The sequence below is a fragment of the Diachasma alloeum genome, unplaced genomic scaffold (assembly GCF_001412515.2).
Source record: "Diachasma alloeum isolate Michigan unplaced genomic scaffold, Dall2.0 Dall_scaffold_00212, whole genome shotgun sequence".
Classification (NCBI taxonomy): domain Eukaryota; kingdom Metazoa; phylum Arthropoda; class Insecta; order Hymenoptera; family Braconidae; genus Diachasma; species Diachasma alloeum.
In genome coordinates, this window is record NW_021680377.1 from 1,292,194 (window position 1) to 1,319,339 (window position 27,146).

At 40.7% G+C, this 27,146-nt stretch overlaps 7 protein-coding genes across 9 annotated transcripts in view; 3 read left to right on the forward strand and 4 right to left on the reverse strand.

Moving 5' to 3' along the window:
- Positions 1–3,253, forward strand: part of LOC107036963 (piwi-like protein Siwi) — an 11,860-nt gene extending 8,607 nt beyond the window's left edge. The window contains exons 4-6 of the mRNA XM_015255252.1: positions 719–1,384; positions 1,549–1,951; positions 2,178–3,253. Of these exons, the coding sequence (XP_015110738.1) occupies positions 719–1,384; positions 1,549–1,951; positions 2,178–2,821 (1,713 nt within the window). The 3' untranslated portion in view covers positions 2,822–3,253. The remainder of the gene's footprint in view (positions 1–718; positions 1,385–1,548; positions 1,952–2,177) is intronic.
- Positions 3,254–3,266: 13 nt separating this feature from the next.
- Positions 3,267–7,128, forward strand: LOC107036964 (translation initiation factor IF-2, mitochondrial). The gene is made up of 9 exons (XM_015255253.2): positions 3,267–3,354; positions 3,658–3,805; positions 4,109–4,789; positions 5,078–5,348; positions 5,451–5,704; positions 5,819–6,080; positions 6,169–6,333; positions 6,402–6,542; positions 6,674–7,128. Exons 1-9 carry the CDS (start codon positions 3,281–3,283, stop codon positions 6,844–6,846), a joined length of 2,169 nt encoding a protein of 722 aa, XP_015110739.1. The 5' UTR covers positions 3,267–3,280; the 3' UTR covers positions 6,847–7,128.
- On the reverse strand, positions 6,910–12,848 carry LOC107036966 (2-oxoglutarate-dependent dioxygenase htyE). The gene is made up of 6 exons (XM_015255256.2): positions 11,999–12,848; positions 9,834–9,949; positions 9,253–9,368; positions 8,724–8,874; positions 8,451–8,633; positions 6,910–7,886 (listed from the first exon to the last, which is right to left on the reverse strand). Exons 1-6 carry the CDS (start codon positions 12,087–12,089, stop codon positions 7,533–7,535), a joined length of 1,011 nt encoding a protein of 336 aa, XP_015110742.1. The 5' UTR covers positions 12,090–12,848; the 3' UTR covers positions 6,910–7,532.
- LOC107036967 (39S ribosomal protein L11, mitochondrial) lies at positions 7,752–19,336 on the forward strand. 2 transcript variants are annotated; one of them, XM_015255258.2, is made up of 5 exons: positions 7,752–7,819; positions 17,709–17,916; positions 18,488–18,677; positions 18,810–19,074; positions 19,255–19,336. In XM_015255258.2, coding segments are annotated over exons 2-5 (591 nt in total). In that variant the 5' UTR covers positions 7,752–7,819; positions 17,709–17,781; the 3' UTR covers positions 19,256–19,336. The 2 variants fall into 2 exon arrangements, with proteins under 2 accessions (XP_015110744.1, XP_015110743.1); XM_015255257.2 differs by having other exon boundaries at positions 18,810–19,336.
- LOC107036965 (cilia- and flagella-associated protein 36) lies at positions 14,300–17,274 on the reverse strand. 2 transcript variants are annotated; one of them, XM_015255254.1, is made up of 5 exons: positions 16,987–17,274; positions 16,556–16,731; positions 16,253–16,446; positions 15,630–15,948; positions 14,300–15,283 (listed from the first exon to the last, which is right to left on the reverse strand). In XM_015255254.1, the coding sequence occupies exons 1-5, from the start codon at positions 17,090–17,092 to the stop codon at positions 15,014–15,016; spliced, it is 1,065 nt and encodes a 354-aa protein (XP_015110740.1). In that variant the 5' UTR covers positions 17,093–17,274; the 3' UTR covers positions 14,300–15,013. The 2 variants fall into 2 exon arrangements, with proteins under 2 accessions (XP_015110740.1, XP_015110741.1); XM_015255255.1 differs by having other exon boundaries at positions 16,556–16,711; positions 16,987–17,065.
- Positions 18,455–22,481, reverse strand: LOC107036879. The gene is made up of 5 exons (XM_015255108.2): positions 22,478–22,481; positions 21,436–21,577; positions 21,220–21,337; positions 20,650–20,949; positions 18,455–20,561 (listed from the first exon to the last, which is right to left on the reverse strand). Exons 1-5 carry the CDS (start codon positions 22,479–22,481, stop codon positions 20,541–20,543), a joined length of 585 nt encoding a protein of 194 aa, XP_015110594.2. The 3' UTR covers positions 18,455–20,540.
- LOC107036880 lies at positions 21,833–26,757 on the reverse strand. The gene is made up of 3 exons (XM_015255109.1): positions 23,386–26,757; positions 23,002–23,115; positions 21,833–22,919 (listed from the first exon to the last, which is right to left on the reverse strand). The coding sequence occupies exons 1-3, from the start codon at positions 26,755–26,757 to the stop codon at positions 22,494–22,496; spliced, it is 3,912 nt and encodes a 1,303-aa protein (XP_015110595.1). The 3' UTR covers positions 21,833–22,493.
- Between the last annotated feature and the right edge of the window lie 389 nt (positions 26,758–27,146).

Consider the following 27,146-nt stretch of genomic DNA (forward strand, 5'->3'; position numbering starts at 1 on the left):
GTAGGAAGTGGAAAAACGCAATTCTGCGCCGTCCATCTAACTATACGGAACCCAAATTTCCTCAGGAATCGAATGGAATAGGTTTTAAGGCTCTATCTCTCATAGTTTCCGAGATAATCGCGAAAAAATCCCTGGGCGGTTGTATCCCTGATACAATCGTTATTTTTTACGTGGATACGTCTATGTTACGTAGCGACTCGCCAAATTATAATAGCAATATGAATTAATGTTTTAAGCTGAGTTCATTGAGCTCAGCTCAAGAACGACGTTAGGTCGATGATAGGAGAAATATGATACATAATGAAGTAATTCCACATTCAAATTACGTATACAAAGTACTTGTATTACATGTATCTCTGCGCCATTCATCACCACGTGAAACGTACTATAAACGTCATTCAATCCCGATCTCACGCTTTAACGGAAGCCGGTAAAGTAGACCCCTCGCTCAGTCGGTAAAGTAGATCCCGCGATCAGTTGTTAAAGTAGGTCCCTGACTTAGTTCTCTTATACGCCAACAGATGGCGCCACTGAATACTGTACGATGCACAAAATGCTCCACAGCGAAACCAAAACATAGACGTTTCCACGTCAAAAACAAAAATTATAATTTCAATCCTCCATTATAATTTCCATTTTCGAAGAGAAATTTATTAAGATGATCCTATAATTTCTATTTGGAAGAAAAATTAATTGAGATGAAAAACATCTTCAACAGATAATGGAGATGTCTGGGCCTGATTATCAGGCAGCATTCAGTGCCGAAGTGATTGGCCTCCAGGTCTGGGCAGAGTACGAGAACAAGATTCATCGAATCGATGGCGTTGACTTCTCCATGTCTCCACTTTCCAACATCAAGACTGCAGACGGCGAGTTGGATATAACTTACAAAGAGTTTTACAAGATTCATCATGGGATCAACATTTATCACAGCTCGCAGCCCCTGCTGGTGACTAACTACAGACCGAGAAATCGTCGAGAGCCTGCGGAGAAGATTTATCTGGTTCCTGAGCTGTGTGCTGTTGCAGGATTGACTGCAACGTTGAAAAACGATGCTATTGTCAAGGACTTGCTGTCAGCTCATACGGTTGTGGGGCCTGAGAGTCGAGTGAAGAAGCTCATGGCGTTCAATCATCGTCTGATGAGCAATCCAAGTCTTCAGGAGGAACTGCAGAATTCGAATATGAAGTTGGATTCGCAGCTGCTTGACGTGGCTGGGAAAATTCTCCCTCGTGAGAAGTTGATCTTTGGGGACGAGTGCCTGGTGGACGTCGGCTGCGAGGGGGAGTGGGCTCTCGCATTCAAGGAGAAGAACCTTTTTCAGACTGTGAAACTGGAGAATTGGGTCGTCGTCACACCAGAGGCTTATGCCTTCGAAGCCAGAGTGAGTTGAATTGAGAAAAAATCGTTATTTATTTCTCATTAGTTCTTGCTTATTCTTTTTATGAATTTATTTGCTCTCTTAATCACTGAACGAAAATGTCAAATATTTATTAACGAAAATGTCAAATCGAATTAATTTAATTTAGACAATGATTTTCTCTGCAGAGTTTCGTTGAAAAAATGATGAAATCCACTCGAAACTTCCACCTCTCAGAGCCTTGTTATGTGGAGCTGGAGGAGTCCACCCCCGAGTGCTACTCTTCACACCTTGAGAAATCGATAACGGATCTAGATCCACAACTGCTGATGATTGTTGTTCAGGGCCGTCGACCTGAGATCTTCACTCGAGTCATGAAGAAGTGCTACTTGGAGAATGCAGTCCCCTGCCAAGTCATCACTGATAAGTGCTTCACTTCGGAGGATCTCGAGGGAATAGCAACGAAGGTTGCCATTCAACTCAGCTGCAAGATTGGGGGAGTGCCCTGGAGCATTCACATTCCTCTGAGTGGACTTATGGTCATTGGAGTCAGCATTGGTCGTGACAGTGAGGAATCTAATAGGAGTTTTGGTATTATTTTGTTCATTAATTATTAATTATCTCGGTAATGAGCCGGTTTACGTCAAAATGTCACTGAACATTTTTTGTCGAAAATTTAATTTCCCGCAGAAAATGTTCAGTGGCATTTCTTCTTAAAACCACTCCCTGGCGAGATAATCCCGAAAAACAAAGACCAAATTTGAAATTTCTCCATCATCAATTATTAATCAACGAAAAAATTAATTAATGTCTCCAGCTGCTGTAGTGGCCACTCTTGATAAAGGCCTCACCCGCTACTTCTCAGCAGTATCGTCCCACGAGAGGAACGACCAGTTGACATTCAACATAATCTCGAGTCTCTCAAAGGCTCTGGAAAAGTTTCGTGAAGTGAACGGTGGCTCCCTTCCCTCTCGAATCCTCCTGTATCGGGACTCAGTGCCAACCGGCCAGATCGTCAACATAACGGACCACGAGGTGTCACGTGTCCACAATGCCCTTCAAAGGATATACGGAGATGCCCCAGTGAGCCTCGCCTACATCCTCGTTTCGACCCACTCCAATACGAGACTCTTCCATGGCGTCGATAACCCACCCCTGGGGACTGTCGTCGAGGACATCATCACCCAGCCCCTCAGGAAGGACTTCTTCCTGGTGTCTCAACACTTCAAGGACGACACTGTCATGCCCACTTACTACAACATCATCTTTGACTCTGTTCGCCTGTCCCTCGAGAGGATTCAGATCCTCACCTACAAGTTGACGCATGTCTACTTCAACTGCAGCAATACTGTCAGAGGCCCTGCACCTCTCCAGTACGCCCACAAACTCGTGTTCCTGGTTGCTCAGAACATCCACGCACCTCCTGATCGTCGACTCCAGGATCTCCTCTATTTTCTTTAAGTTATAGTTTTTTGTTTGGGTTTTGCCAAGGGCATTTTAGTTTTTTTCATTTTTCTGGTAGAAGTGGGCTGGAGGATAGGTTTCCAGACTCTGGAGCTATTATTTTATTTTTTTTAAAAAGGTGATCAACAAATTTCTAGGAAATTTCTTGACATAAAATTCCAAAGCAAAAGAAAATTCATTATGAGCCACAAAACCCATATTTAATTACTTGAGGGTTAAAATACTTGAGTATTATTAAGTTAAAATGATGACAACTCTGAAAAACTAATTAGATATTAGAGAGTTCTTCGTCGCTGGTGCAACGAGTTCCAAAAATCGTTAAACATTATAATTTTACGTTTCATACTTTCATATTTTGTGTTAAAACTAAGAAAAACGATCGCAGCATTGTTGAGACTGTTCAATAAAGACTTCAAAGTGCGATGAACGAGGAAAGCGCAGAATTTCCTTTTTTAAATGTCGCGCGAAAAATTCCACTTGTGTTTCATCATGGCCGCGCTATTAGGCCGGACGTGTACAGTGGCCAAACGGTAATTACTCGTTTATTAATTAATTATCACCTGTCAGTGTTATTTCCTTGCACCTTACGACTGCTACCAATTCATTAACAATTTGAAAATCAATGGAATTGATATCGCCAATGGGGAATCAATCAATTTTCATTCGGTTGATCATAACCTCTTTCTGAGTATTGTTATATCCAAATCCAACTTTTTAACTGATATTTATTAACAAAAAGAGACGATGTAGAATACTATTCCCCATTTGACACCAATCCAGATTTTTATAAATAAAAATTCCTCGATAAATCCGTTGATTACTTTTTATTTCAGATTCTCATCGCCTTTGATAAACACAGTCATTAGTATCAATTCCCATCAACTCCAATGGAAACTATTAGGTTTGAATGCAGTGATGAACTGCCAGTGTTATCACACAACTCCAATTCGCAGAAAAAAGTCAAAAGCTCGATTAGAAAAGGTGAGAAAACCCAAAGAAAATCACTCGAATTTTCTCAATATTTTTATTTCCTTCATTTTCAAAGAAAATAACATAATAATTAAATGCATTCATTTAATTAATTTATTTAATGTATTAATTAATTTAAAAAATAAATGAATTTATTAAATTAATGCAGAGACAATTATTTACATATTTATATTCAGATCTGATCAAGCACCAGATGAACTTAATCACCTTATTATTGAGTACACGAATAAATGAATGAATTGCGACTTATTCATGTATTCAGAAAAAATAGGTGATGATTGCAAAATATTCCAGGAAGCCATCAGTGATTATGTCTACAACCAGAAGCCCATGGTGAAGTCTCCAGTGCTGGAGGTGTGGAAGAGAATGACAGTCCAGGACCTCTCTACAGTCTCCAATCGTTCGATTAAGGACGTCTTGACAGCAATCTCTTACGCAGAGAGCAGTCGCTACACTGCCTCCACAGTGATCGAGGACCACCAAGTGATCTTCGAGGCTGTGAGGCGCCTGGGGTTGAGGTACAAGCTCGTGCCAGCCCCTAGGAGTGAAGAGGTCAAAGACGAGAAGGTGAACGACGCAGTGAGACGTCCCCCAGCTGATCCCTCGCAGCTGGTTAAACGACACCCAGTGGTGACTGTGATGGGGCACGTGGACCATGGCAAGACGACTCTGCTGGACACCCTGAGACACACGTCAGTGGTGGACTCGGAGTTCGGGGGCATCACCCAGCACATCGGGGCCTTCAACGTGAATTTGGACTCTGGGGAGAGAATCACCTTCCTGGACACCCCTGGACATGCTGCCTTCAGCTCCATGAGGGCCAGGGGGGCCAATGTCACTGATATCGTTGTGCTGGTGGTCGCTGCTGACGATGGGGTCATGGAGCAGACTGTTCAGAGCATCAGGATGGCCAGGGAAGCTGCTGTGCCCATTATCGTTGCTGTTAATAAGATCGATAAGCCAGAGGCAGATATTGTAGGTAACGTTTTGTTGGTTTATTTATTTGGGGGTATTTTGACGTATTTTGGCACATTTGTGTTGATTAAGTTATTTTGAGATTTATTCAATTTAATGATAATAATTCAAAATAAATTCTCTTGAAATTTTTACGCCGTTAGTTACAAGAAAATATTGATGCCCTCCAATATTATCTTTGAAGTCTGAAGAATCAAATAAAATGGACACTTAAAAAAAAAAGGATTCGTTTTATCTCACCAAAATTTTTGGGAAAAAATGAGTTATTCATTTCTAATATTAATGCAGGAAAGAACCGAGAAGATGTTGGCTGAGCAGGGGATTCAGTTGGAGTCACAGGGGGGAGAAATTCCTTCTGTCAATATTTCTGCCCTCAAAGGGACTAATCTCAAGGAGTTGATTGAGACTATTGCAGCACTGGCTGAGGTCATGGATCTGAAGGGGGACCCCAAGGGCCTGGTCGAGGGTGTGGTTCTCGAGGTTTCCACTCAGGTGGGGAGGGGAAAGCTTGCCACTGTCCTGATCCAACGAGGAACACTCAGGAAAGGAGCTGTTTTAGGTGATTATTCGTAACTAATGCAATTGGGGTTCTCCATTACATTTTTTATTGCTGGCACATTTTTTTATAGTTCATGAATAAACATATTTGAATTAATTTCAGTGAGTGGAGTTGCATGGGCGAAGGTACGAGCGATGTTCGATCATGCTGGAACCCCAGTACCAGAGGCCAAACTCTCCGAAGCAGTTCAAATAATCGGCTGGAGGGAACTGCCATTCGCTGGGGATGAAATCCTAGAAGTCGAGGATGAACACCGAGCGCATGTTGTTCTCAAACATCGACAGGCGCAGCAGGCGAAGGCTAAGGCACTGGATGCCCTCGAGATTGTGGAGAAACGGCGAGAGGCGCATGATCAAGTAAAAATTAACAAAAATATTTCAGAACCTCATGAAGGAATTTCTTCATTCTCCTAAATGAATGAGAAAATAGTTTTTTAGATTACAATTCTCATGAAAAATTGTCATCTTCAGGTTTACAAGGAAGAATTGGCGGCACGAAGGGCCTCAGGCAGGAGAAACAAAACAAAAGGCCCCAGGAAGAAGGAGACAGATGATGACGATGGAATTCCCAGGGTCAATGTGATAATAAAATCAGATGTTCTCGGCTCTGCTGAAGCCATTCTCGATGTCTTCGAGGCTTATTCAGACAATAAACGATGCCATCTCGATGTCATTCATTATGGAATCGGTGCTGTGGCCGAGAGTGATGTGGAACTCGCAGAAGCATTCGATGGTAATTGGCGAATTTTGTTTTTACAACAGTTTCAAGTAGTGTTTCATGTTTTTCAAGTGACGTCTTGTTGACTATCGTCATTTTACAGCGCTTATTTACACTTTCAACGTGAATACACCCAGGAAAATTCAGGAGTTTGCCGGGAAAATGGGGGTCTCAGTTCGTCCGCATAAAATTATATACAAACTCATTGATGATGTCAAGAAGGAAATTGAGAAGAAACTACCGCCTCAGATAAAGGAGGAGACACTCGGTATTCTTAATCACTCATTAGCCATCGAAATTTTTTATGCAAAAATTAATTCTCTTTCCCTTCTTCAGGGAAAGCCAATGTTCTTCAACAATTCGAGATAAACGAGAAGAGAAAACCGGTCAATGTCGCTGGCTGTCGTTGCACTGATGGAATGCTCACGAAGAATGGAATGTACAGAATTATACGTCAAAATGAAAATATTTACGAAGGTAAATCATTTTTAAATCACATTCCAACGTCATTGTTTCGAAAGATTGATTGATAAATCCATTAAGTAATCGATGCATTGATCGATCGTGAGGAATTTTCAATTTGAGCTCAGACATGATCATTTTCCCAGGTAAATTAGCATCAATGAGGCACCTCAAAACCGAAGTCGACACAGTGAAGTCAGGGGTCGAGTGTGGCCTGAGGTTTGAGGATCCAGCAGTCACTGTCCAACCAGGAGACACAATAGTCTGCTTCAAGCATTATGAAGTACCTTCTGTCACTCACTGGGACCCAGGTTTTTAATAACAATTCCCTCACTGCCTGTTATGCAAAAAATTACAGGAAAAATCAAGGAAATATTTTCAGTTTTAAGTTAAGTACAAATTGATTTATTATTCCACTGAGGGCTCATGTCGTTTCGTACATGTAAGTCACGTCTTATTAAGAAAATAGACCGAGGACATTTCGCTCTATCAAAATTCAATCACTCATTAATGATAATTATTGTCAACTCGTTTTTATTAAGTCGAAAGATTTCGTGGGGAGTAATTCGTTAATTATCAACGAGATAATTACGCGATTAGCAGAAAAATTTTCTTTGAAATAGATTCAACAAATTTTTCGTTAATAACTCAATTATCTTTGTTCAATAATTCAAGAATTATCCCCGAAAAACTTCCCACGCCTTTTCCACGTTCTCCCTCCCTTAATTATCAATTTAAAATCAATTATAACCCTTTTATTACAATTGACCAAGATCTACCATCAGATGCATAAGTTCCTCCCCCCGAAATAACTAAAAATCAATCAATAAATCCCCACGCTCCTGGGAATTAGTCATACTTCTCTTCTTCAGTGATCACAAAAACAATTCACTCGAGTGAATTTTTCTCCCTTTACTTGGAAAAAAAAAATCTCTTTACTATTACCATAAGAAAATGGCCACTCATAAGGCCACCCATTGTGCCCCGTAATACTTGGATAAAACTTCAAGAGGCATAAGTTTCACGAAAGCGACGCTGGAGGTGATGATATGCTGTGAGAACACCTCGTTTTTTCTTCACCAAACGACAAATGGCTGGTTCTTGGGATGGAATTGATATCTGCGTGTCGCATGGCTCGATGATAACGTTATCGTCGGGGTGAACGAAGAACCCTATGGAGTGACGACCACGGCCACAATGCTCTGGCACCACTACGCGATGCTTCAGGGAGGGTAACTGCTGCTTCGTCCAACTGGCTAGGCTGTCTCCAGTGGTCACGAAAATTGCGCCGGGTAAGTGACCCACTCTGCCCCATCTCTCGCCGTTGGGAGACTGAATCTCGAGGCCACCCTCGCAATCCTGAGAGAGAGATGGGGTTAATTAGTTTAGTCATTCGTTAATTTATTTATTTACTCATTTTTTGTGTGATTAATTCATCCTGATGAAATGAAGAATGAACAATTTGTGATGGGAATTGTTTTATGATGGGGAAAGTTTTATAATCGAGAGTCTTATATTATAATCTTCAAAATTACAAGAATGTCGCTCCAATATTTTTCGTGCAGTTTTCATATTAAGGATATCCAAGTAGTCTAAGTAAATAATTTCATTATTTAAACTTTGCAGGTCTGAAATTGAATGTCGATATCCAATCGTTAGAAAACATTTTAAAAATCTGAAAAAATTAGAAAGTTTATTTTAGAGAATTAATAAAATAATTCGCAAATTGAAAATTTTGAAAATTACGAGCATTCTCTATAAAGCATTTATAAACGATTAATTTTCCAAAGAAAAATTATTCATATTCACAATTTTATAGACAACGAAAACTTAAAAAAATAATAATCCTGTGCAAACTGTAAAATATACTTGGATATCCTCAAGCAATAAAAAAATGCCGAGGAAAAATAATTTTCGAATTACCTGAGCAATCAGTGTGAAAGTTCCACAGTCACATCTAGGTCCATAACGCATTGTCCCTGACTCCGATACAGCCGAGGGTGGATAATAAATGATTCTCATGGTGGAATCATTTCCATCCTCCAAAATATGCGAGTGTTTACTCAGGAAAAAGTCTCCAGGCTGCTCCAAGCCAAATGCGAGAGCCTGTGCATTCGATTTAAAAAAAAAATTGTTTCTGTTCTGTTTCTGTTCTTTTTTCTTTTCTTTTTTTTTTTATCTAATTTGATGACATACGGTGAGTAACATTGTCGAGAGCTGTTTCATGTCCCTGGCGAGCTCGTCAACGGCCGATCGAAAATCGGGGACATCGTCGTCTGGCATAACGTTATTGTCACCACCACTGATGATGTATTCGTGTCTCGCCTCTTTTTCAGTCACGCTGTATCTGCATGTGCGGATTGATATTTTGTGAGATAAGATTTTTAATGATTCATCAAGCAGGAAGTTATGAGGAAAGGAGACATAAATTTCTGGAGGAAAAACATGAGATGTTTTTTATCAGAATGAATTGGTTATTATCACGGTAAATATCGGGTTGAGGGGAAATATCAAGGCTTTTTTTGTGGAGAATGTAATTTCCTGCGAAAAAATATCAAAAGATGTTTCTCAATAAATTTTTTATGAATGTCTTTGTCTGCTGAATGTCTTCGGGGAATAATGAAAATTCACGCTTGTGGAGGTTTATTGCAACTTGAAAATGTCTTGGGGATCACAGTAAAGAGAGATTATGCTAAAAGTCAGAGTCCAGATGTGCATTACTCACTGATCAGTTTCTGGTTTTTTATATCCGTGACTGCAGGGCGATATAAACTCATACTTCTCACGCGACTCCTTTGGTAATTCACAAAATCTGTCCAAAGATCTGTACACAGCCTTCATCTTGAACAATAATCAATGCGCAATTCGTCAAATTTAATGAGTTTACGTCGATTAACAGCATATCAATACTAGATGACTTCTCAGAAAATAATTTAACAATTAATTTCCCCCTTTGTTGAATAAATCTGATGCGTAATACCCAACACCTCTGGTAATTCCACAGGTATGAAATCATCAATTAGCCCCGACTAATCATGAAATAGTGTTAATCAGGATAATCTGGCATTGAATACTCCCTCCACGAAATGGCGCAAAAGAATTCCCTGAACAATGGAAAATTCTGTTATCTGTGCTTATTTTTCATGCAATTGCTAAATGAATGGGAACATTAGTCACGGAATAGCATGGTTATCAGTTATTTAGGTAGAGGAATGAAGAATGAATAGAACTGCGTTGAAATGCTGAAGCCATTCAGTTTGCAAAACCATTCCTTTTGCAATTACGTAATTACTGAGCTAATTGTACCTTGCAGTCTGGTATTCCATGATTCACGAGCAGTGCAAGTCCTTTTTCAGATAGGGCCTTCACCAATTTTGCAGCCACTTGCTTTACTACTCCCTTCTGAGGACATCTTTCGGTCCCTAAGAACAAAAGTCAAGAGCAATTAGAACATTTTGGGAACTATACGCTTTTCTTTTTGTCTCTGAATGGTGAATTAAAGGGAATAGCGAAGGGAATAGCCCGAACTAATGCCCAAAACAGTCGCAAATCATCCTTCATATCAATTCAACATGTCAATCAATTTTAACCCATGAAGAAATTGATGAAATGCTGGGGGAATCGATGGAGGAGCAATTGAGATTGAGGGGAAATTGATTGGATTAATATCAGAATTTTCAGTGGTCCAATTGAGTCTTCATGGGGAGTAATTAGATCCAATGGACCCATATCTGCTGAATCATTTCCTGTGTCAGTGGAGTGGACTCGTTTCAATCATTGGGATTTTAAAGTCCACTGGGGTTTGACCATTTGACATTGCATTGACATTTCATTGAAACATGTCAGGTGAATTTTCGTAGGGAATTTAATTCTGTACGAAAATTCATCTGACATTTTCTCTCAAATCTGTTAGTTCAAGCGAAATCGCCACTTGATTAGGGTTTTTGTTATTGTGACGAGATATTTCCACTCCTTTGTCGTAAATCGAGAGATTTTAATCACGTTCGAGGCCTCAGTGTACATAACAATTAGTTGTAAATCGCCTACTTATGTTGACTAATTTCCGGTGTCCATTAGATTCAAATCAGAGACCATTTTATCAATTCTGGGAAGTGGAAATTAGAATCCACAGAAATTAATTCAACATTTCGGAGGGTTTGGAGGATTTTAGAGAAATGCAATGCGTTAATTTCGTATTTTAACAAATTGGAAAACCAAAATAACTGGATCCACATAGCAACACTGACCTACTCCCAATAATAACACTCCCACTCCCTCCACAAAACAAAGAAATTGAGGAGTGAAGCGGTGAAAGTGTTTGAGCCGCTATTGCATTATCTCCGTGCTGAGTGATTTCAGGGGGAAATGGCAGAAAATATTTTTTGCGGAGAATTTCATTGGCTACAAAAAATGTTTTGTGACATTTTTCCCGGAAATAATTTATTGTTAAAATAATTATGCAGTCAACAAGTATTAATCCATTTTTGTTTTCACAATCTAATTTAAATTATGGAAATGTCAGGACGTTTTCTTTTGGAGATTGTGAAATTCAAAAGACGATTTTTTTTTGTCAAGAATTTATCTTCAAAATAAATTTTTCGAAAACTATCAAGAGACGATTTTTATACAATTTAGAATAGATCGTATAATAATCCTTAAAAAAACTCTCGCCACTTTCTCCTAGACCCACTCACTCCCAAAATAATCCCTCATGCTCCAAAAACCCGACTCATAACTCTCCAGTCCATCTCATTCCCCGAATATCTCACCCAAACGACAATTTTTGTGTCTCAAAATTCCTTACCCCAGGATTTTTATTTTTCCTTGAAAAATCGCGTTTGTTTCATGCAAATATTGATAACATCCAACTCTTCAGATTAAGCATCTGTTGATAAACGTTAATCTAAGATGTATCAAGGAGAATTTGGGTAAAACGGACCCATTTATTAAAGTGAACACTTGATTTTCCTTATTTTACTAGCTCTTTTAACTGTACTTTGTTTTTCTTTTCATTCCACATTTTTACGAGCACTTCAATAATCCTCTGTTTTTTTTTCCGCTTCAAAGATCTCAATGTAAATAGTTGAGATTGAGAGACTGAACGTAATTAGTCAAAGTAAAAGTGGATTTGAATATTTGTCAATATTTTAATATCTTTTGAAAGTTTTTGCTAGCTGGATATTAAAATATACAAGACTATTAAAAATGTAAAAATGTAAAATGTACGTGGACGTCATTCCCCAGAACCCCCCCTAAAAATTCAGTATCCGAGTTTTTCAGCAATATCTCCGAATCCAAGAGAGATACCGAAATTGTCATCAGGACCTTTTTTGTGCCCCTCCCTTCGCCCTTCAAAAAAGGTCCCGACAAAAATATCGCCATCTCCCTCAGATTCCGAGATATTAATGGCTTCGCTTCGCCCCTAAATCCACAAAAAAAGATCAACGACCTTCTGAACCAAATCGACTCACCCATGTGTGCAAGATCGATGATGGGTATCTCGCACTTGCTGACGAGAGTCTCGCAGCTCCCCCCAGTTCCCTGCCCCCTGCTGGCACTCATGTCGCCCCTCGATCCCCCAAAAGACCCCTCAAAACCCTCCAGTCCCAAACCTTCCCCTTCTTCAATATCTAAATTCCTCAGGTCGACGGCATCCCAACGTGTCTCGGCGTCTATCCCCTCCCCAGCCCCGAAATTTGCAAAATTCACTGGAGCCCAAAGAATTTCTCACACCTGTGCAGTATTAATTTTTCCTCTCCCTCAAGAAATCCTCATCTCATCACCGAGCAATACAAATCCCCCACGAGTGATTGATCCACACGACAATGACCCCACAATTATCATTCCACCAGTCAATTATTCAACTTCCGAATTTAATTCACTCCTTTTTATCCTCTGGTACGACGATTTTTCGTGCTAGGAGACTTGGCGGTTAGCAAGGGCCATCGGTTTGCCACTCATTCCTGATGACTCGCTACTCCCCGGATCATCAATGCACTCGCTGATCAACTCGTTTTATTATAATTAACGGTAGCCATTCGTAAAAATACGGTACGATCTGAGATAAGCGTTTACGTGGCTCCAGATATCACACTTCGGGCACATGTTACAGGTTTTGTTAATTTATTTATTTGTTATTGCACTGGGGATGGTTTTACTGTTGATTGTTGGTGTTTTTGGGATTTATTCTGTTGGAAATGAGCGCATTTCACCCGAGGAATTGGTGAATGGGATTTATTTTGCGAACGCAATGTGCGTTCGGAGGGAGCTGGGAGCACTGAAGGCGCGAGGAGACAACAGGAGGTGGAGTGGCGGAGAGAGAGAATGGAATCGGGGGGGAAACAACGCTGCTGTGATGCCTGCTGTCTCATTGCCAGACTTGGCAACCTTGTGACAGTCTAAAATTGAGGGCTTGGGTGGGGGGGAAGGAGGTAGTTTCATTGGAGATCGAGGAATCGATGTGGAGGACAGGATCGAGGATGAGAACACCTAATTATTTTTTAGTTTACTAATTTTTTTTTAGGGAAATCGAACACTTTTTTGATATTTTTTAGGGGAGGCTCCATTAGAATGGGGATATCTCCGAAACTAAGGGAGATGGCTAAATTTTTGTTATTACCTTTTTTGTAGGGCTCAGTTCGCTCTAGAAAAGATGTTATGACAATCATTTTGATATCTCTCTTAGATTCCGAGATATTCAGGGAAAACCGAACAGTTGTCAAAATCGAGTTGAACTGTTTCAGCCCTTCGCTAATTATTTTATCAATAAAAATAGTAGTATTAATGATTGAAATTTCCTCGGGGAAAATCATCCTTTTTTAGTAATTCAAACTACAGAATTTTGTTTTGCCTGGGATTTGATTTTTTTATTCAATACTTAAACGAAGAAAGAAAAGTGACATCCTCACGTCTGAAGTTTTTTTCTCAATTCTTTTCGCATTTTATGCACGTCTGATAATGAAATCTTCGATTCAACAGCGAAGTCTCGTTTATTTGTCGTTGAAAAGGCGAATGAGTGAATTAATTAAAAACATTCCTATCTGTTAACAATTTATTACAAAGCAGGAATAATCTTCGATACTTCCAGTGATAAAATTCACTTTCATAAAACGTCCTCGATGTGTACATACATAAATTCCATCTCCGCTCTTTGACCATGAGCGAAGAATCAAATTTGAAATGCCACTTCCTCATGCCATCACGCTAAACAACTTCACATGGAGTAATTAATCAATTCATCATGAGATGATATTTTCGTTCTAAAGGTCCGGAATTATCCCTTCAAATTGGGGAATACGGGAGAAAACCTCATGAGGACATGATTTCCAAGAATTTGCACTCGAAGTGTTGAATAAATATAATCGAGAGCATTTTGCGAAAAATTCGCACCGATTATTTCAAGAATATCTCGAAAACCAGTGGGTTTAGAGAAAAATTGCATAATAACTTTTTTGAAGACCATGACATTCCCTACAAAAAATGTGGTATGAAGTTTCCCTCTAGGATAAGTCGTTTACGAGATAATCACCAGTTAATGAACACTAAATTTTGTTGATTATAATTATCTCGGTAACGAGATAATGAAAGTGATTTTAAAAAACATCGAAAGACTTCTTCCATAGAATTCCACTATCTTCGAAGAAAATCTTCTGATAATGCCCTCCAAACCCATTAGCATCGATGAATTTAAATGGCCACTGCTAATAACAGGTTTTCGAATTCACTGAATGCAAGACATTTTTCGAGTTAAAAAGTGATCTTTATTCCGATTTCTACAGAGTAAATAAAAACACATTGGTCCTCAAAGCATTGCGGCGTGAGTAATCTGTTTCACTATTACGTGATGACTTCCTCGAATGTTTTCGATGACTCGAACATTCTCGAAACTTGGGAGTAATGCAAGTATCAATAAAGATAATTTTGTGTAAATTTCTCGCCACTGACGTCATTCCTGCATTTCTCACGGTCTGACCTCGGTGTTGCGTCACAAATTATATAAAATAATTTTTAAAAATCATTTGTCATGGAGCACTTCGGTTTTCCCCCCTATTTCGCTCGGTTTAGCACTTGAAATCTGTTATTCTGTCGTTAAATAGTAGAGCGAGAGCTCTTATTCGCGTGAATTTATCTGGTGAACGAGTGAATTTACGAAAAAACGTGAGAAGACTTTTTTTGCAGGAAATTTGCTTCCCTAAACAAAATATTTTATCACATTTTGCCATAAAGCCACTCATTATCGAGGTAATGAGACAATTAACAGGAAAAATTCTAATCAATCACCTTTAAATTCATTCTAACAAAAATGCTCTACGATAATTTAATTAATTGAACAATAAATACAACATTCTATTCAATAGCAACTTCTTCATCCCCTACGAATTCACTACGCAAGCCAATCAATTCCCCTTCTCAATGAATAATCCTCATTAAAATAATTAAACATCAATGAAGTAAAAATCCCTTGGGCAATCGATGATGTGAAGTTGTTATGGATCGACCACTTCGGCTTTTAGTCGAGCAGCGAGTGCCTTACGCACTTGAATAATCGATGGATCCGGTGCTGGAGTGTTCTCAAGGTTCGACTCCCCCTTCATCCTGGCCTCAGCAACATTTCTCGCTGTACTTGGACGTCTCTTGACTGTTTCCAAGTACTGACAGCGCGCCTGCTTCTTCAGTGCTACCAATTGGTCTCTTCTCTCCTTGAGATACTCCTCTCTTTTCCTCATTTCTTCCTGATTCTCCGGTTCCATCTGCATCTAGAAATATCATTGATGAGTGTTGGGGAAAGTTTGGAATGGATGAGAAAATTTAATGGATGAGAAAGTCTTTAATTTAATTCTCTGTGAAACGAAGAAACTGTTTTTTTTCTCCAATTGACCCTTAAGACCATTTATCCCTCGACTCCAAATATTTTTAAGTGCCTTTTGACTCTCAAGACCATTTAACAAAATTAATTCCAATTAAATCATAATTACGAGAATTTAATTTCTTTCAAAAAAAAATTTTGTGGGATAAAAAAAATGAATGAATGAATAAATGAATGAATGAATGAATGACTTCAGCAAAAGATTTCTTGAATTTTCCCAAATCAAGAATTATTACAGGATTTTTTTCAACGATTTGTGGGGCTTCCCCTCCATCTCTCCCCTCATCAATCTCTCGTAGATTGGAGATTGAAGGCAGAGGTGAAGGTCTCTTCAACAGCTCGGGTATTAAATCGCCGTCCCAGGGGTCCCCAGTCGCTTGGCAATCCTCCGAAGGCTCTTTTCCCCCAGCAAATGAAAGTAATGAATTCGTCGAGATATTTAGGGCTTCCTGCAACGCCGCCTTCTCACTCTCGTACTTGTTGGCCAACCTCTCGTGCTCCTTCTTGAGGTCCTCCTCGGTCTCCTCTGTCGGGTCTTCCTCCTGCGATTGCTTACTGCGCGGAATTAAAAATCAGCGCTTAATTATGATTTTTACAACTGATAATAGCCCTTTACATCATCTTGTAAGCGACTTTTAATCGGTTAATTGATTCAATTGATTGCAATGATTGGATTTTTTGGAACATGATTTAATCGTTAAAAACCAATTTTTTTAGACATAAATGCCCAGAAAATCTACAATAAATTGTGTTTCAATTGGGGTCAATGGACGGCATTTAAAAATAATAAAAATTTAATCTTCCGAGGAAAATGAAATCGTCTTATTCGATTTGCTCGAATGACGAGAGAAATAATCACCTGAGTAATTCGTCCATCACTAATTCCTCCTGAGGAAAATGCGCGTCTGGTCCACGGGTCAGTGAGGCTGGAGTCAGTCCGAATTTCTGTTCAATCATGCTGAGAGCTTGCAACTGGAGTTCCAAATTTTTTTGTATCATCATTCGCTTGAAGACCAGGTACTCGTTCGCAGCCCAAATTTGTTCGAACAGGCTCTGGATGAACATGAGGAGACAACGTTCGGGATAATTATCAATTATTAATGGTTATTAAATTCTTTTCTAATGAAGATGAAATTTTTAGATGGAAATTAATGGGGAATACCTGTTGAAACTGCACTGGTATTTTCGTCTGTTTGTTTACAGTGCAAGCATGCTCGAATTGTTCGGGCGTTATTCCCATATCCTCCATGTAAGAACCCAACAGAAGATCCACCAAGTTCTTATATTCTTGGTAAGCCTCGAAGTACTCCTTGTTGTCCTCCATTTCAGGCTCGAAAACTGGAATTTTTTTTTTCCACTTACAATTCCTCGATTATCTCAGCAACGAGGGGTCTGACGAGAAATCGGCATAAGACCTTTGTTGCGCGAATTTTAATTCTCCACAAAAAATGTCCTGTGACATTTTCGCCTCAGACCGCTCATTGACGAGATAATCCCAAATTAATAGAGTTGGTAATTCCCTGATGCCTGGATTATCGAACGAGATTCATTCCTGGAGGAATTAATTAATTGGTTTATTGGAATTGCACGTACTGATTGATCTCTCCTCGACGAACGTCAGCAGTGGGGACGACCAGATGGGCCCTTTGAGGAACCCCACGAGGGAGTCGAACACCCAGCCACTGTCTTCGTTCCCCATAATCCGAAATTTCTACTCTCACTCCTTCAACTTTCTCCTCTCCTATTTCGTCAATTATCGATCGATGAAACTGTCACAATTTCACTGCTTCCTACGAGCGTTCAACAATCACGTAATTCGAGAAATTTTCGAGACTGAACTCCAGGCGAAAAGAACAGTCGGAGAATTTTATCGAATCGTCATTAGAATTATTCGTAAAAACGTTACTATGGTGACTCGAGCGTTTCTAAACCACAACAAACAACAGTTTGCTGTCAATACACTTACTGCAGTGTTTGAACCCCAGATATACTCAACTCTTTCACCAAATGAAGCCGCAGAAAAATTTTTTAAATAAAAAAAATCGACGAGTGAAAAAAATTTTCTGCAAATCGGCTGAAGCCCCCGATTTATTCAAGTGCCGATAGCTCGGGATTGGCTGAATGAAAATCGGCAATTTTTCCTTCATTTTGAAGATTTTTTTTTCATCTTAAAAATGAGCTCAGACTGACCCCAATCACATCATTCGTTCTGGAGATATCGAGAACTGAAGAACGTTCGGCTCCCGATTTTTTTGAAATCTCCGCGTTTTTCTCAGACGCAATCTCTGCATTATCGACGGGTATTTTAATTCTAGCCCACGAGTGCGAGACGGATGTTTTGAATGAGTCGAGGGATTGTTAAATTGAAGGATAAATAAATAAGGGAAGATGTCGAAGACAGTAGGACGTTTCAAGGCTGCGCTCAAGTCGACAGAGAAAGTTGATCACAGCAGGAAGTTGAGGACGAACATCCTCGCGGGTTTAGCTGCCCCTAATCCACCTCTTGGACCTCAACTGGGACAGGTTAGATCCGCTTTCATTCTATTTTTCACTTTTAATTGTTTCGTAATTTACTGACATTTATTCATTCTCATGATAAAAGTTTATTTGAATATTGTCACGAGTTTTTTTCATTCGCATGGATGTGAATTAGGAGGTGTCAAGGGCTGAAAACGATCTCTCATCATTTTTTTCTATAAACCTCATACTCCTAAGATGATTGAAAAAATTATCTAATTATTTACTCTTAATTGAATGAGTTCGAAAATTACTTAGAGTGAATTTTTTTTGTTTTTTTGAAATACCTTCAAAACTATTAGGTTTAGAGAAAAATGTCAGAAGATACTTTTTGTAGCTCTTGAAATTCTCTACAAAGAATGTATTATGACATTTTTCGATAAACTTCGTCGTTTGGAAGATAATTCCGAAATATTCCGATCGTTTTTGGAAATTGATATTGTCCATTATTTTCTGTTTTCAATAAAATAGAAACCACCTTTAATAAGTAGAGGAAATATTGAAGGTTGTCGTCAGGTTATTATTCAATTAAAGATCACGCCAATTATTATTAAATTCATACTCTTTATTGCTGCAGAGAAACATAAACATAGGGAATTTCATAAAAGACTTCAACGAAAGAACTGCAAACATCAAGGAAGGAATTCCATTACCAGTGAGGGTGAAGGTGCATCCAGACAGAACGTATGACATGGTTATTCACCAGCCCCCAGCGACGTATTTCCTGAAGCAGGCAGCAGGGATCCAGCGAGGAGCCATGAATTCAGGTGAATAAAATCACGAATCTGGTGAAAATGAAGGACAAAAAATTCCTAGATTTACAGTTTTACCTCTGAATGTCTGAATCAACAGATTTTCTGGATAAATCTTCAATTTCTTTTATTTCTGATGTCGCTCAGGCAACGAAGTCGCTGGGAAAGTGACGCTGAGGCACCTCTACGAAATCGCAAAAATAAAATCCCAAGATCCACCTTTGACCCTGCTAACTCTTCAGCAGATCACTCAGATGCTCGTGGGCATTGCTAGAACCTGTGGCATTAAAATCGTTCGGGAAATAGATCCTGACGAGTACGCTGTGTTCCTGAAGGAACGGGAGGCCATTGTTGAGGAGCAGAAACAAGCGTTGCAGGCAGCCAAAGAAGCGAAAATGCTTCGAACAGGATAGTGAGTCACTTCCCATTCTAAATCTTCATTCTCATGACTTATCAATCCTCAGTTAACAAGACATGATATTTTTTGTAGCCGAAAAATTTACTGCAGAAAATGTCTCCTGATATTTCCCTCTAAATCTGCTCCTCACATTATTCAATTTCCACTAATTAAATTATCATTTCTTCTTTTCAGGTGCGTTTCATATTAAAATGAATGTAAATCCAGTGTTAATTTTTCAAAGATTGTAATTATAAATAAACGTAAAATTACCTGACTTTGAGTTTCCATTCTCTTTGTCAATAAAACCCTAAAAATATTCCCCAGTTCCTCTCATTAACAAGAATATATATTCTTTGTAACTGAAAAATTTACTCATATAATCCAATTTCGACTGTTTCATAACAAAATTAATACAAATCCAGTGGTGATTAATTTTATAAACATAAAATTACCTGACTTTGAGGTTCCATGATCGTCATCATCAAGAAAAACCCTAAAAATATTCCCCCGTTCATTCTCCTCCTCATCAATCACAGATTAATTCTCCTCGTCTAACGCTGAAACGATTATATACGAATTAATCATCGAATTGACAGTTCAACAGACACTTAACATCTCCAAAGTTTGTTTTATTCATGGAATAAACCTTACAATGCTCTCCCTGTTTCACCTATAATACATTTGTCAATTATTTACAGATAATCAATGAATTCAATGTGAATCAAATACTTAAACGATACATTGCCACTCATAACCCACGCGTTGATTTTTCACCGGCCAAGTGTTAGTGATATCACGTAGTATCCTGGTAACCACGGATATCCTCGGCATCATCTCATCGGTTGAGACTGCAATTGATAAAGATCGTAAACCTCCCAGTCAATTTCCTGTAAAACGTCTAATGCCAGTGAACAAAATAGCATTTCGGTGGTTCAACAGTCTCCATTACTCAATTATCTAGTTGATGCGACATTTTTCGCAAATTATTCTTGAAATAATTGTTTTTAGGAACAAGAATTTCCAAGAATTTTCGTTTTCTTTCATTAAAAAATGTCAAAGCATCATTTTTTGTTGAAAATTGAATCCTTACAAAAATGCCTATTGACATTTTCCCTTGGAACTTGAAAATTCTTTGATAATGCCAATTATCTCGTCTCAAGAAATATCCAACAAAACTAATCTCAACAAAAAAACAGTCTCCTTGTCCACCGAAATGCTCGATTTACCGAAATAATGAAATCTGATATCACGAGAGTAAAAAATCCCCAGTCAGGTCACCCTCATCCCCAGATGCCTCGTGACCCACTGTACTCTCTCCCTTCAGTCGCCTGAAGACGCTCTCGAGACCCCAAAGGCCAGTAAATCGTCTTCTTAAAGAAAAGAACATTAACATTGTGCACAGTTGAATAAAATGAACAAGTTTCATCGTTGCTCGACCTTGACCTTACTCAGCTGCGTCATAAAGCTATCCAAACTGCTCAACTCAGGGTACGATGCATCTGTCCAAATATTCTTAGGATTAGATCTACTGTCACTTATGCTGACTATTCTACTTTCATTTTCATCATTAGATTTTATTCGCTGTACCATTTTGTGTTTAATTTGCTGCCACTTGGTGATTTTAGCTATCTGCTTGGTTCGCAGTATCTGCTCAGCTTGGGTGAGGGCGTAAGTCAGAACTGCCTCCACCCGAATGTTGCGTCGACGATTCCGGAGGTATTTTATGCGCTTCGAACGCACCTGAGTGATCCAGTCTGATAACTGCTCTGTCGTTCCTACTCTTTGGACGTGCTCTAGTGGACGATATGACGCTCCCATTTCGTTCTTCATATGAATGGGTGGAAAAATGTCCTGAGGGCGTTTTTTCGGTGATTCTAACGTCTCTTTCTGTTGGAAAAATAAAGAGAATGTTGATTATTTCGAGGGAATTTCAGTCAATTTGTGTTCATAATTTTTGTTTTATCTTATTCATTTCTATTTCCGCTCTAAATTGTTTTACAGTCCAACTAAATCCCGTTCTCCTTCAGAAATCTAATTTCAGGCTACAGGTTTTCATTTTCGAAATGTTGATTTCTCAATGAAAACAATTGAAATACAATTTTTCAAAGGGAAAAGAAATTTTAATGTGACTAGAATAATTTTGGAGGGTTTACTCACTTTTTTAACGACCCTGCAGTGAAAATCTGGTGGAAACGTCGAAGATACGTTGAAGATATGTTGACTTTTCCAACTTATTTTGATAACGTATTTGTTTCCTTGAATTTTTATGGACTTCCTGTTGAAAAAATAGCGCAAATGTTAATGATTTCGTCACAATGACTTCGTCCAAATGCCACAAGATGTTTCTCGAACGATTCTGAGGGGTTAACTCACCTTCCAATGACGCAGACGTGGAGACTTTTTGGAGTTTTATTGAAAACGTTGAGATTACTTGAGAAAACGAGTGTTCTCGAAGAGTTTCTGACGAATTTTGAGACACTTATCACTGTTTTTTTCCACTTTGTGCGCCTTTGCACTCGTGATTACGTGTCTTGGGGAAAAACCACACTCTCTCCTTGGGCGTTATTAATAGCTGTGCGTCGCAATGGGGAATGGAGGGGCTTGTGACGCGTTTGGAATGCGTTTGGAATTAAGCGGAGGGCGGGGGGTCCAGCGGGAAATACGAATTTTGTGTTTCGATATGTTTTTTGGAGTTGTTTCTCATTGATCGAGTGGAAGATTAAAATAACACAACCTCAAGTCGTTGTTCACACTCTTTTAATGTCACAAAATAAAAACTGCAATAATCGATACTATAATATTGATATAAACTATAACATTGTCAAACTGTCGTCAAAATTGAATGAGAAAATATGTATCTTAGTACATAGAAAATAACATTCGTCGAATGCTGGAAAATCGTTCCATTGCTCAGCAATAGAAAATTGGACAGATGCAATTCCTAAACTTTGTGTGTAATGCCTTAATCGAAAATTTAAGTAATAATATTCGTAAAACACGAAGTAAATGAAAGAATAGATTCCTTGGCACAACTGTGATTTTCGATGGTTTTTAAAATATCAATGACTTACTCAATTTTCGGAGATGAATTTTTTTTCAATGATTCCTCTTCTTTGAAGAAAGAAAATGAAAACCCCTCGTCATCCCACAGGACAAAACTAAGACTTTCTGTTTTTTTAATATCAATAACTCATTAAATTTTTGAAGAGATGAAATAATTTTTTTCAACAAGCCTCTTCTTTAAAAAAAAAAAGAAAAAATAATCATTTGCAATTTGTGAACAGCAGAAGTCCTGACCAACCCCTCGACATACCAAATACCTCATTAAATTGAAAAAAAAAAAAAAAGAAAACTTTTCAAAACTCTCTCTTATCTGTAAGAAAAATAGAATCGAGCTTTAACAAAAAAAAAATACTCATCGTGCCTCGGTGTCAGATCGCAAGTCGTCCTTGAATATATTCCTCAGGAATAGTTGGAACCATTTTGACTTCATGCTTATGACTGACCTCAGAATAGCAGGCCTTGCACAAATCGAAGTTTCCATCATTGCACGTCTTGCAGTGGAATCTGTATTTATCAGTGATTCGCTTGAAGCAGTGGTCGCAGGTCACCAGCGGGAGTTCAGGATCGAGATGATCCTCTGTAGCAATGGTCGGGGTTCCAGGACGCCTTCGAGCGCTTCGTCTCGGTGTATTCACTGAAGAACACTTTCCGCAGTTCTTTGAACGGAATCGACGTCCATCTGTGATAGTCCCCCCACACTTGTTACAAATTACCACTGACTTTTCTGGCTCTACAGACTCTCTGAGTGATGGAATGTTTGGGGTTGCTGGACGCCTAGTGCCTCGTCTCGATGGCTTCTCATAACATTTTCCATATTAATTAGAACATTCTGCAGACGAATCGAGATTCATCGGTATTAGTTTCGTCAGGACTTACTGTTGGGGGATTTTGCTTGGAATGTTTCACTGATGATGGGATTACGGGGGTTCCAGGACGCTTTCGAGTGCTCCTTCTCGTTGAATCCTCCTCTGGCTCAGTTGAGCCCTGGGGCTGAAGGGAATAAGAATTTTTAATTGTCAGCAGTTGCTTAAATCAATGGAATATTTTTGTGATGATGATTATCAAGAAATTATTGCAGTAACAATATTTTTTGGAATAAAACAATATGAATTGAGAACAATATGAATTGTTTTTTAAAATAATACGATATGAATTGTTTTATTTCAAAATGCAAAACTGTTTCATTTCAAACTACATATTTACCACGAAATGTTTGACACTTGCAAATAGGAGTTGTTTGAGAATAATTATTTTTCTTACCAGTGCATCGATGCCTTCAGCATTCGGGGATGTCCCATTCAATGACTCGGGGTTTATCACCGCCCCAGAGACGATTGTATCATCAATTATTCGTGAAGAAGGGGCTTCACAGGTCGAAGGCGAACACGCCTGGTCTTCCTCACTCATGACGAACTGTGATAAGTTATCCACAGGTTCCATCACATTGGAATCTTCCTCGAGGACAGTTGGAACTTCATTCTGGACTGGGGGATTCGTGGATGGAGACACCGGGGGAGTAATCACATGATGTTGAGGTTCAAGAGTTCTATTTTCATGAACAACTGCTTCAGGATTGTTTGAATCAATTATTTTTGATTCAGAAACTGTCACTTGAGTCTCTGAGGATCCTAAAATTCCAGGTGCAAGAGGACTTCCTGGAGACTGGACTTGGAAGCTCGAAGGTGAAGTCTCCTGATTCTCAACGTCATCCTTCTGCTCTTCAACGACACTAATGCCATTGGAATTCATCTCAACGACTGCTGAAGCCCCATCATTCTGTGATTCCGAAATGATCGAAGTGTTGATAAAAATGTCATCAAGTGGGGGCACTATGTATTGAGCCCCTGGAGGGATTGCAGCATAGTCGTGATCGGCGAGGGTCATCGCAGCTACCAGAAGAGGAAGATCGTTAGTTTCACACAAAAATTGGTTTTCAAGACTAGAAGCTTCGTGATCAGTAGCCGCCTCAAGCGAATCAACAACTTCTGCTTCAGTCACCTGCATCGTGGGCTCTGAAGACACAATTGGAGAAGTCTCCCTCACTGAAGAGACTGCAGGTGCTGAAGGTGAACACAAGAGGACGTTCGCCTCAATCCCCAGCTCTTCACTGCCACCAGCAGAGGGATCTTCATCCACAAACTCTGATTGCAAGGGCGTCAAAGTGCTCGTGGAATTATTATTCACCTGAAGATGACCTGTTGGAAGTTGAGGACCATCGAGGTCTGAAGGAGGACCCTCAGGTGCAGGAATTTCAATACTTTTTACCAGAACACTTTCATCAACAGCTGAAGTTTCAAGATGGGAAGGTCCTCTCTCCTCAGAAGCCCCCATCACTCCACCCTCAGAGTAACTGCTCATCACGCTTTCATCCAAAGAACCTCCGACGAATTGTGTCTCCTTTTCCATCTCCTCAATTTCTCCTGATTCAGTCTGAGACTCCACTTTCCCCTCAGGGAGAGGAAAATCCACTGGAGCTGTCCCAGGAGAGACTTCGTCTGCAGCAGAAGTATTTAACCCCAAAGAAGCCTCAATTTCTCCCAACTCCCTCGATTCCTCCTTCCCTCCAGCACCCCCAGGGCTTCCCTCCACCGACAGAGCCCTCACACCCCCAAATTTCTGACTCATCTCTTCCAGATACCTCCTACAGTACTTCTTATCCCTCTGCAGTCTCCCCTCCATAATAACCACGACCCCCATTTTCTCCCTCAAAGCCTCATTAACGATCTTCTGGTTCGTCAACTCACAGTCCCGATCCAACCTCAACGCCAGAGTCTTCCTCTCAATCTCCCCAATCTTCCTCTCCTTCTCCCTAGTGTCCCCAGTCACCCTCAAGTACTCCGCCCTCGCCTCCTTCAGCATCTTGATGAGGTTCTCGTTTCTGCCCCTGGCGTCTCTCTCCGCGAGGATCTCGTCCAGAAGAGTTACATGCGGATTCCTCGATTCATCGGCTCCACACAATTCCGGAGGAACGTCCGCCAACTTCCCCTGGCAGACGACGAGCTCTCGCTCCAGCAGCTGCTTCTGCGACCGAAGTCTCTGGGAGATTGCCTTCAGCCCCTCAACGTTCTCAGAATGGGACTCTGCCTCCGACTTCCTCTTGTACGAGTTCTCGATCCTCTTGATCATCAGGGCGTACCTGCTGACGCTCCTCTGGCGAGCCTGGACGTCGCTCACGAGGTTCCGGGCCTTCAGCTCCTCTATTTCGTTCTGGAACTGCCCTGAGAGCTCCATCAGCTTCTCTGCTGTCAAGTCCTCCCAGTCGACGGTCTTCTGGGGAGTCTCAGCGATCTTTCCGAAGGTCGTGGTAGCCTCGGAAGAGGGGTAGGGCCTCCTTATTTTCGTGTGAACTTCACTGAAGCTCGAGGCCCAGTGGAGGATCGTGTGCGTTTCTTTGTAGACTTTGGGGCTGGGGTCGACCGTGAGGATAACGGAGAGGGGGGTTTTCCTGGTGAAAGCGTCTGAGAAGAGGCTCGTCAGGCTCGAGGGGCAGAAGCACTCGGTGGCCTTGGGGGGGTGACGCTCTTTGGTGGACTCCAGGCACCTGAGGACGGCCAAGAGGCTCGAGTCCAACTTCGGGGACGTGTGGCCTGCCAAGTCGCAGAAGGAGAACCTGCTCGTCTGCACTGACCCCGCATCGTCCCACCCTCGGTACCTCAGCAGGGTGACTGTGAAGATGCTGTGGGATTGCGAGGCTGTCGTCTTCATCGATGAACTCCACTGGAGGAGCCTGTCCCGTCCGAAGGCGAGAACATCGCAGGCCTCTGGGGCTGACCCCACAGACAGGTGTGTGAGGCCTCTGATGTACGTTTTACCCTTCAGATCGGTCTCCAGGATCAGGGGGGAGTGGACCTGGAGGTAGTTGGGGGACAGCAGATCGAAGTACGCCTCGTCTCGAAGCTCTGCGAACGACACCCAGAGCTCGCAGCCCTTCTGGGGGACGTGGGTCTTGTCGGCGTACAGGTCCATCTCCTCCTGGGACTGGGGCGAGAGGAATTCCCTTCGAGTGTCGAGCTCTTCGAACCTCTCGATCAGCGTCAGGCAGGAGATGGTGCTGTCACTGGGTTTGTAGTTGGGGACTCGCGTGGGCTTCTCCAGGGAGAAAATGTATTCTAAGGTTCTTGGGATTAGTCCGGGGTCTCGCGGCGATCCGACGAGGGTGTGAGACTTTCCTGATTGGGGTGTGCCGTACGTCATGACTGTGCAGTCAGCTCCGTTGAAGTACTCCAGCATCTGGGGCTCCACCACTCGGTCGAACAGCTTCATCTGGTCGTCGTCGTCACCGAAGGCTTCGGAGAAGACGAACCTCTTCTCCACGACATCGACGTTCGTGCTCGGGTCCTGGTCGACGTCACTCAGGTTGAGGAAAAGGGATGGGCTCACCACGCAGTACCGCTGGGGCTCTCTCCTGAGCTTCACTCCCTTCGGCGAGGGCTTCAGCCGAACGAAGACTTTTGGGGTCCCCGAGGACGGTGGACGAGGGACCGAGGGGACTCTGGGACATTTGACCTGCGTCACGGGCTTCTTTACTTCCCCCGAACGTCTTCCCGGACTTGGGGGTGGGATTTTCGCATTTTCATCGGTTACAGAGGCCTGTACTTTCGCCTCATTTGGCGACGGGGGGTCTCCATTCATCTCGTAATTTGTGGAATCAGGGGAAGTCCCGTTTTTGGGGAGTGGAGCAGCAGAGGAGGGCGCGGGGTCCCGTGATGTGTTCTAAATAATTCAGAACTTCTTTGAGAACTCTTCTTCTCAGGAGTAATCTTTGGGTTGAAGAATATTTGCGCCGGGGGGACACTTGTGACTTTTTTAAAATGGTAAGGACTCATTGAATTATTTTGATTTTTTGTCGATGCCACACGTCGACAAAAAATCCTTTTAACTTTTTATTGAACCTGTGAAATTGCGGGAGCCCGTCTAGGCCAATTTTTCCAACACCATTATTGAAAAATTACTCATTGAATTGTTTATGAAATGGGATAATTTTGAGTTTAGTTGATGAATTTATTCCCGAGTTATAAACA

Coding starts and splice junctions, on each gene's coding strand:
- LOC107036966 (XM_015255256.2), bottom strand. CDS start 12,089: ATGAGTGCCAGCAGGGGGCAGGGAACTGGGGGGAGCTGCGAGACTCTC. Junction 9,950..11,998: donor CATCGATCTTGCACACATGG/GTGAGTCGATTT, acceptor TTTTGTTCTTAG/GGACCGAAAGATGTCCTCAG. Junction 9,369..9,833: donor ATGGAATACCAGACTGCAAG/GTACAATTAGCT, acceptor TTATTGTTCAAG/ATGAAGGCTGTGTACAGATC.
- LOC107036880 (XM_015255109.1), bottom strand. CDS start 26,757: ATGAATGGAGACCCCCCGTCGCCAAATGAGGCGAAAGTACAGGCCTCT. Junction 23,116..23,385: donor CTGAAGGCATCGATGCACTG/GTAAGAAAAATA, acceptor TATTCCCTTCAG/CCCCAGGGCTCAACTGAGCC. Junction 22,920..23,001: donor CCAAGCAAAATCCCCCAACA/GTAAGTCCTGAC, acceptor TGTTATGAGAAG/CCATCGAGACGAGGCACTAG.
- LOC107036879 (XM_015255108.2), bottom strand. Junction 21,338..21,435: donor CACGTCTGCGTCATTGGAAG/GTGAGTTAACCC, acceptor TTTTTTCAACAG/GAAGTCCATAAAAATTCAAG. Junction 20,950..21,219: donor ACTGCAGGGTCGTTAAAAAA/GTGAGTAAACCC, acceptor TTTTTCCAACAG/AAAGAGACGTTAGAATCACC.
- LOC107036967 (XM_015255257.2), top strand. CDS start 17,782: ATGTCGAAGACAGTAGGACGTTTCAAGGCTGCGCTCAAGTCGACAGAG. Junction 17,917..18,487: donor TTGGACCTCAACTGGGACAG/GTTAGATCCGCT, acceptor TTATTGCTGCAG/AGAAACATAAACATAGGGAA. Junction 18,678..18,809: donor GCGAGGAGCCATGAATTCAG/GTGAATAAAATC, acceptor GATGTCGCTCAG/GCAACGAAGTCGCTGGGAAA.
- LOC107036965 (XM_015255254.1), bottom strand. CDS start 17,092: ATGGGGAACGAAGACAGTGGCTGGGTGTTCGACTCCCTCGTGGGGTTC. Junction 15,949..16,252: donor GTGATGGACGAATTACTCAG/GTGATTATTTCT, acceptor AATTCCGCGCAG/TAAGCAATCGCAGGAGGAAG. Junction 15,284..15,629: donor AAATCGTTGAAAAAAATCCT/GTAATAATTCTT, acceptor TGATATTTCTAG/ATGCAGATGGAACCGGAGAA.
- LOC107036964 (XM_015255253.2), top strand. CDS start 3,281: ATGTCGCGCGAAAAATTCCACTTGTGTTTCATCATGGCCGCGCTATTA. Junction 5,349..5,450: donor CAGGAAAGGAGCTGTTTTAG/GTGATTATTCGT, acceptor AATTAATTTCAG/TGAGTGGAGTTGCATGGGCG. Junction 6,543..6,673: donor AAATGAAAATATTTACGAAG/GTAAATCATTTT, acceptor TCATTTTCCCAG/GTAAATTAGCATCAATGAGG.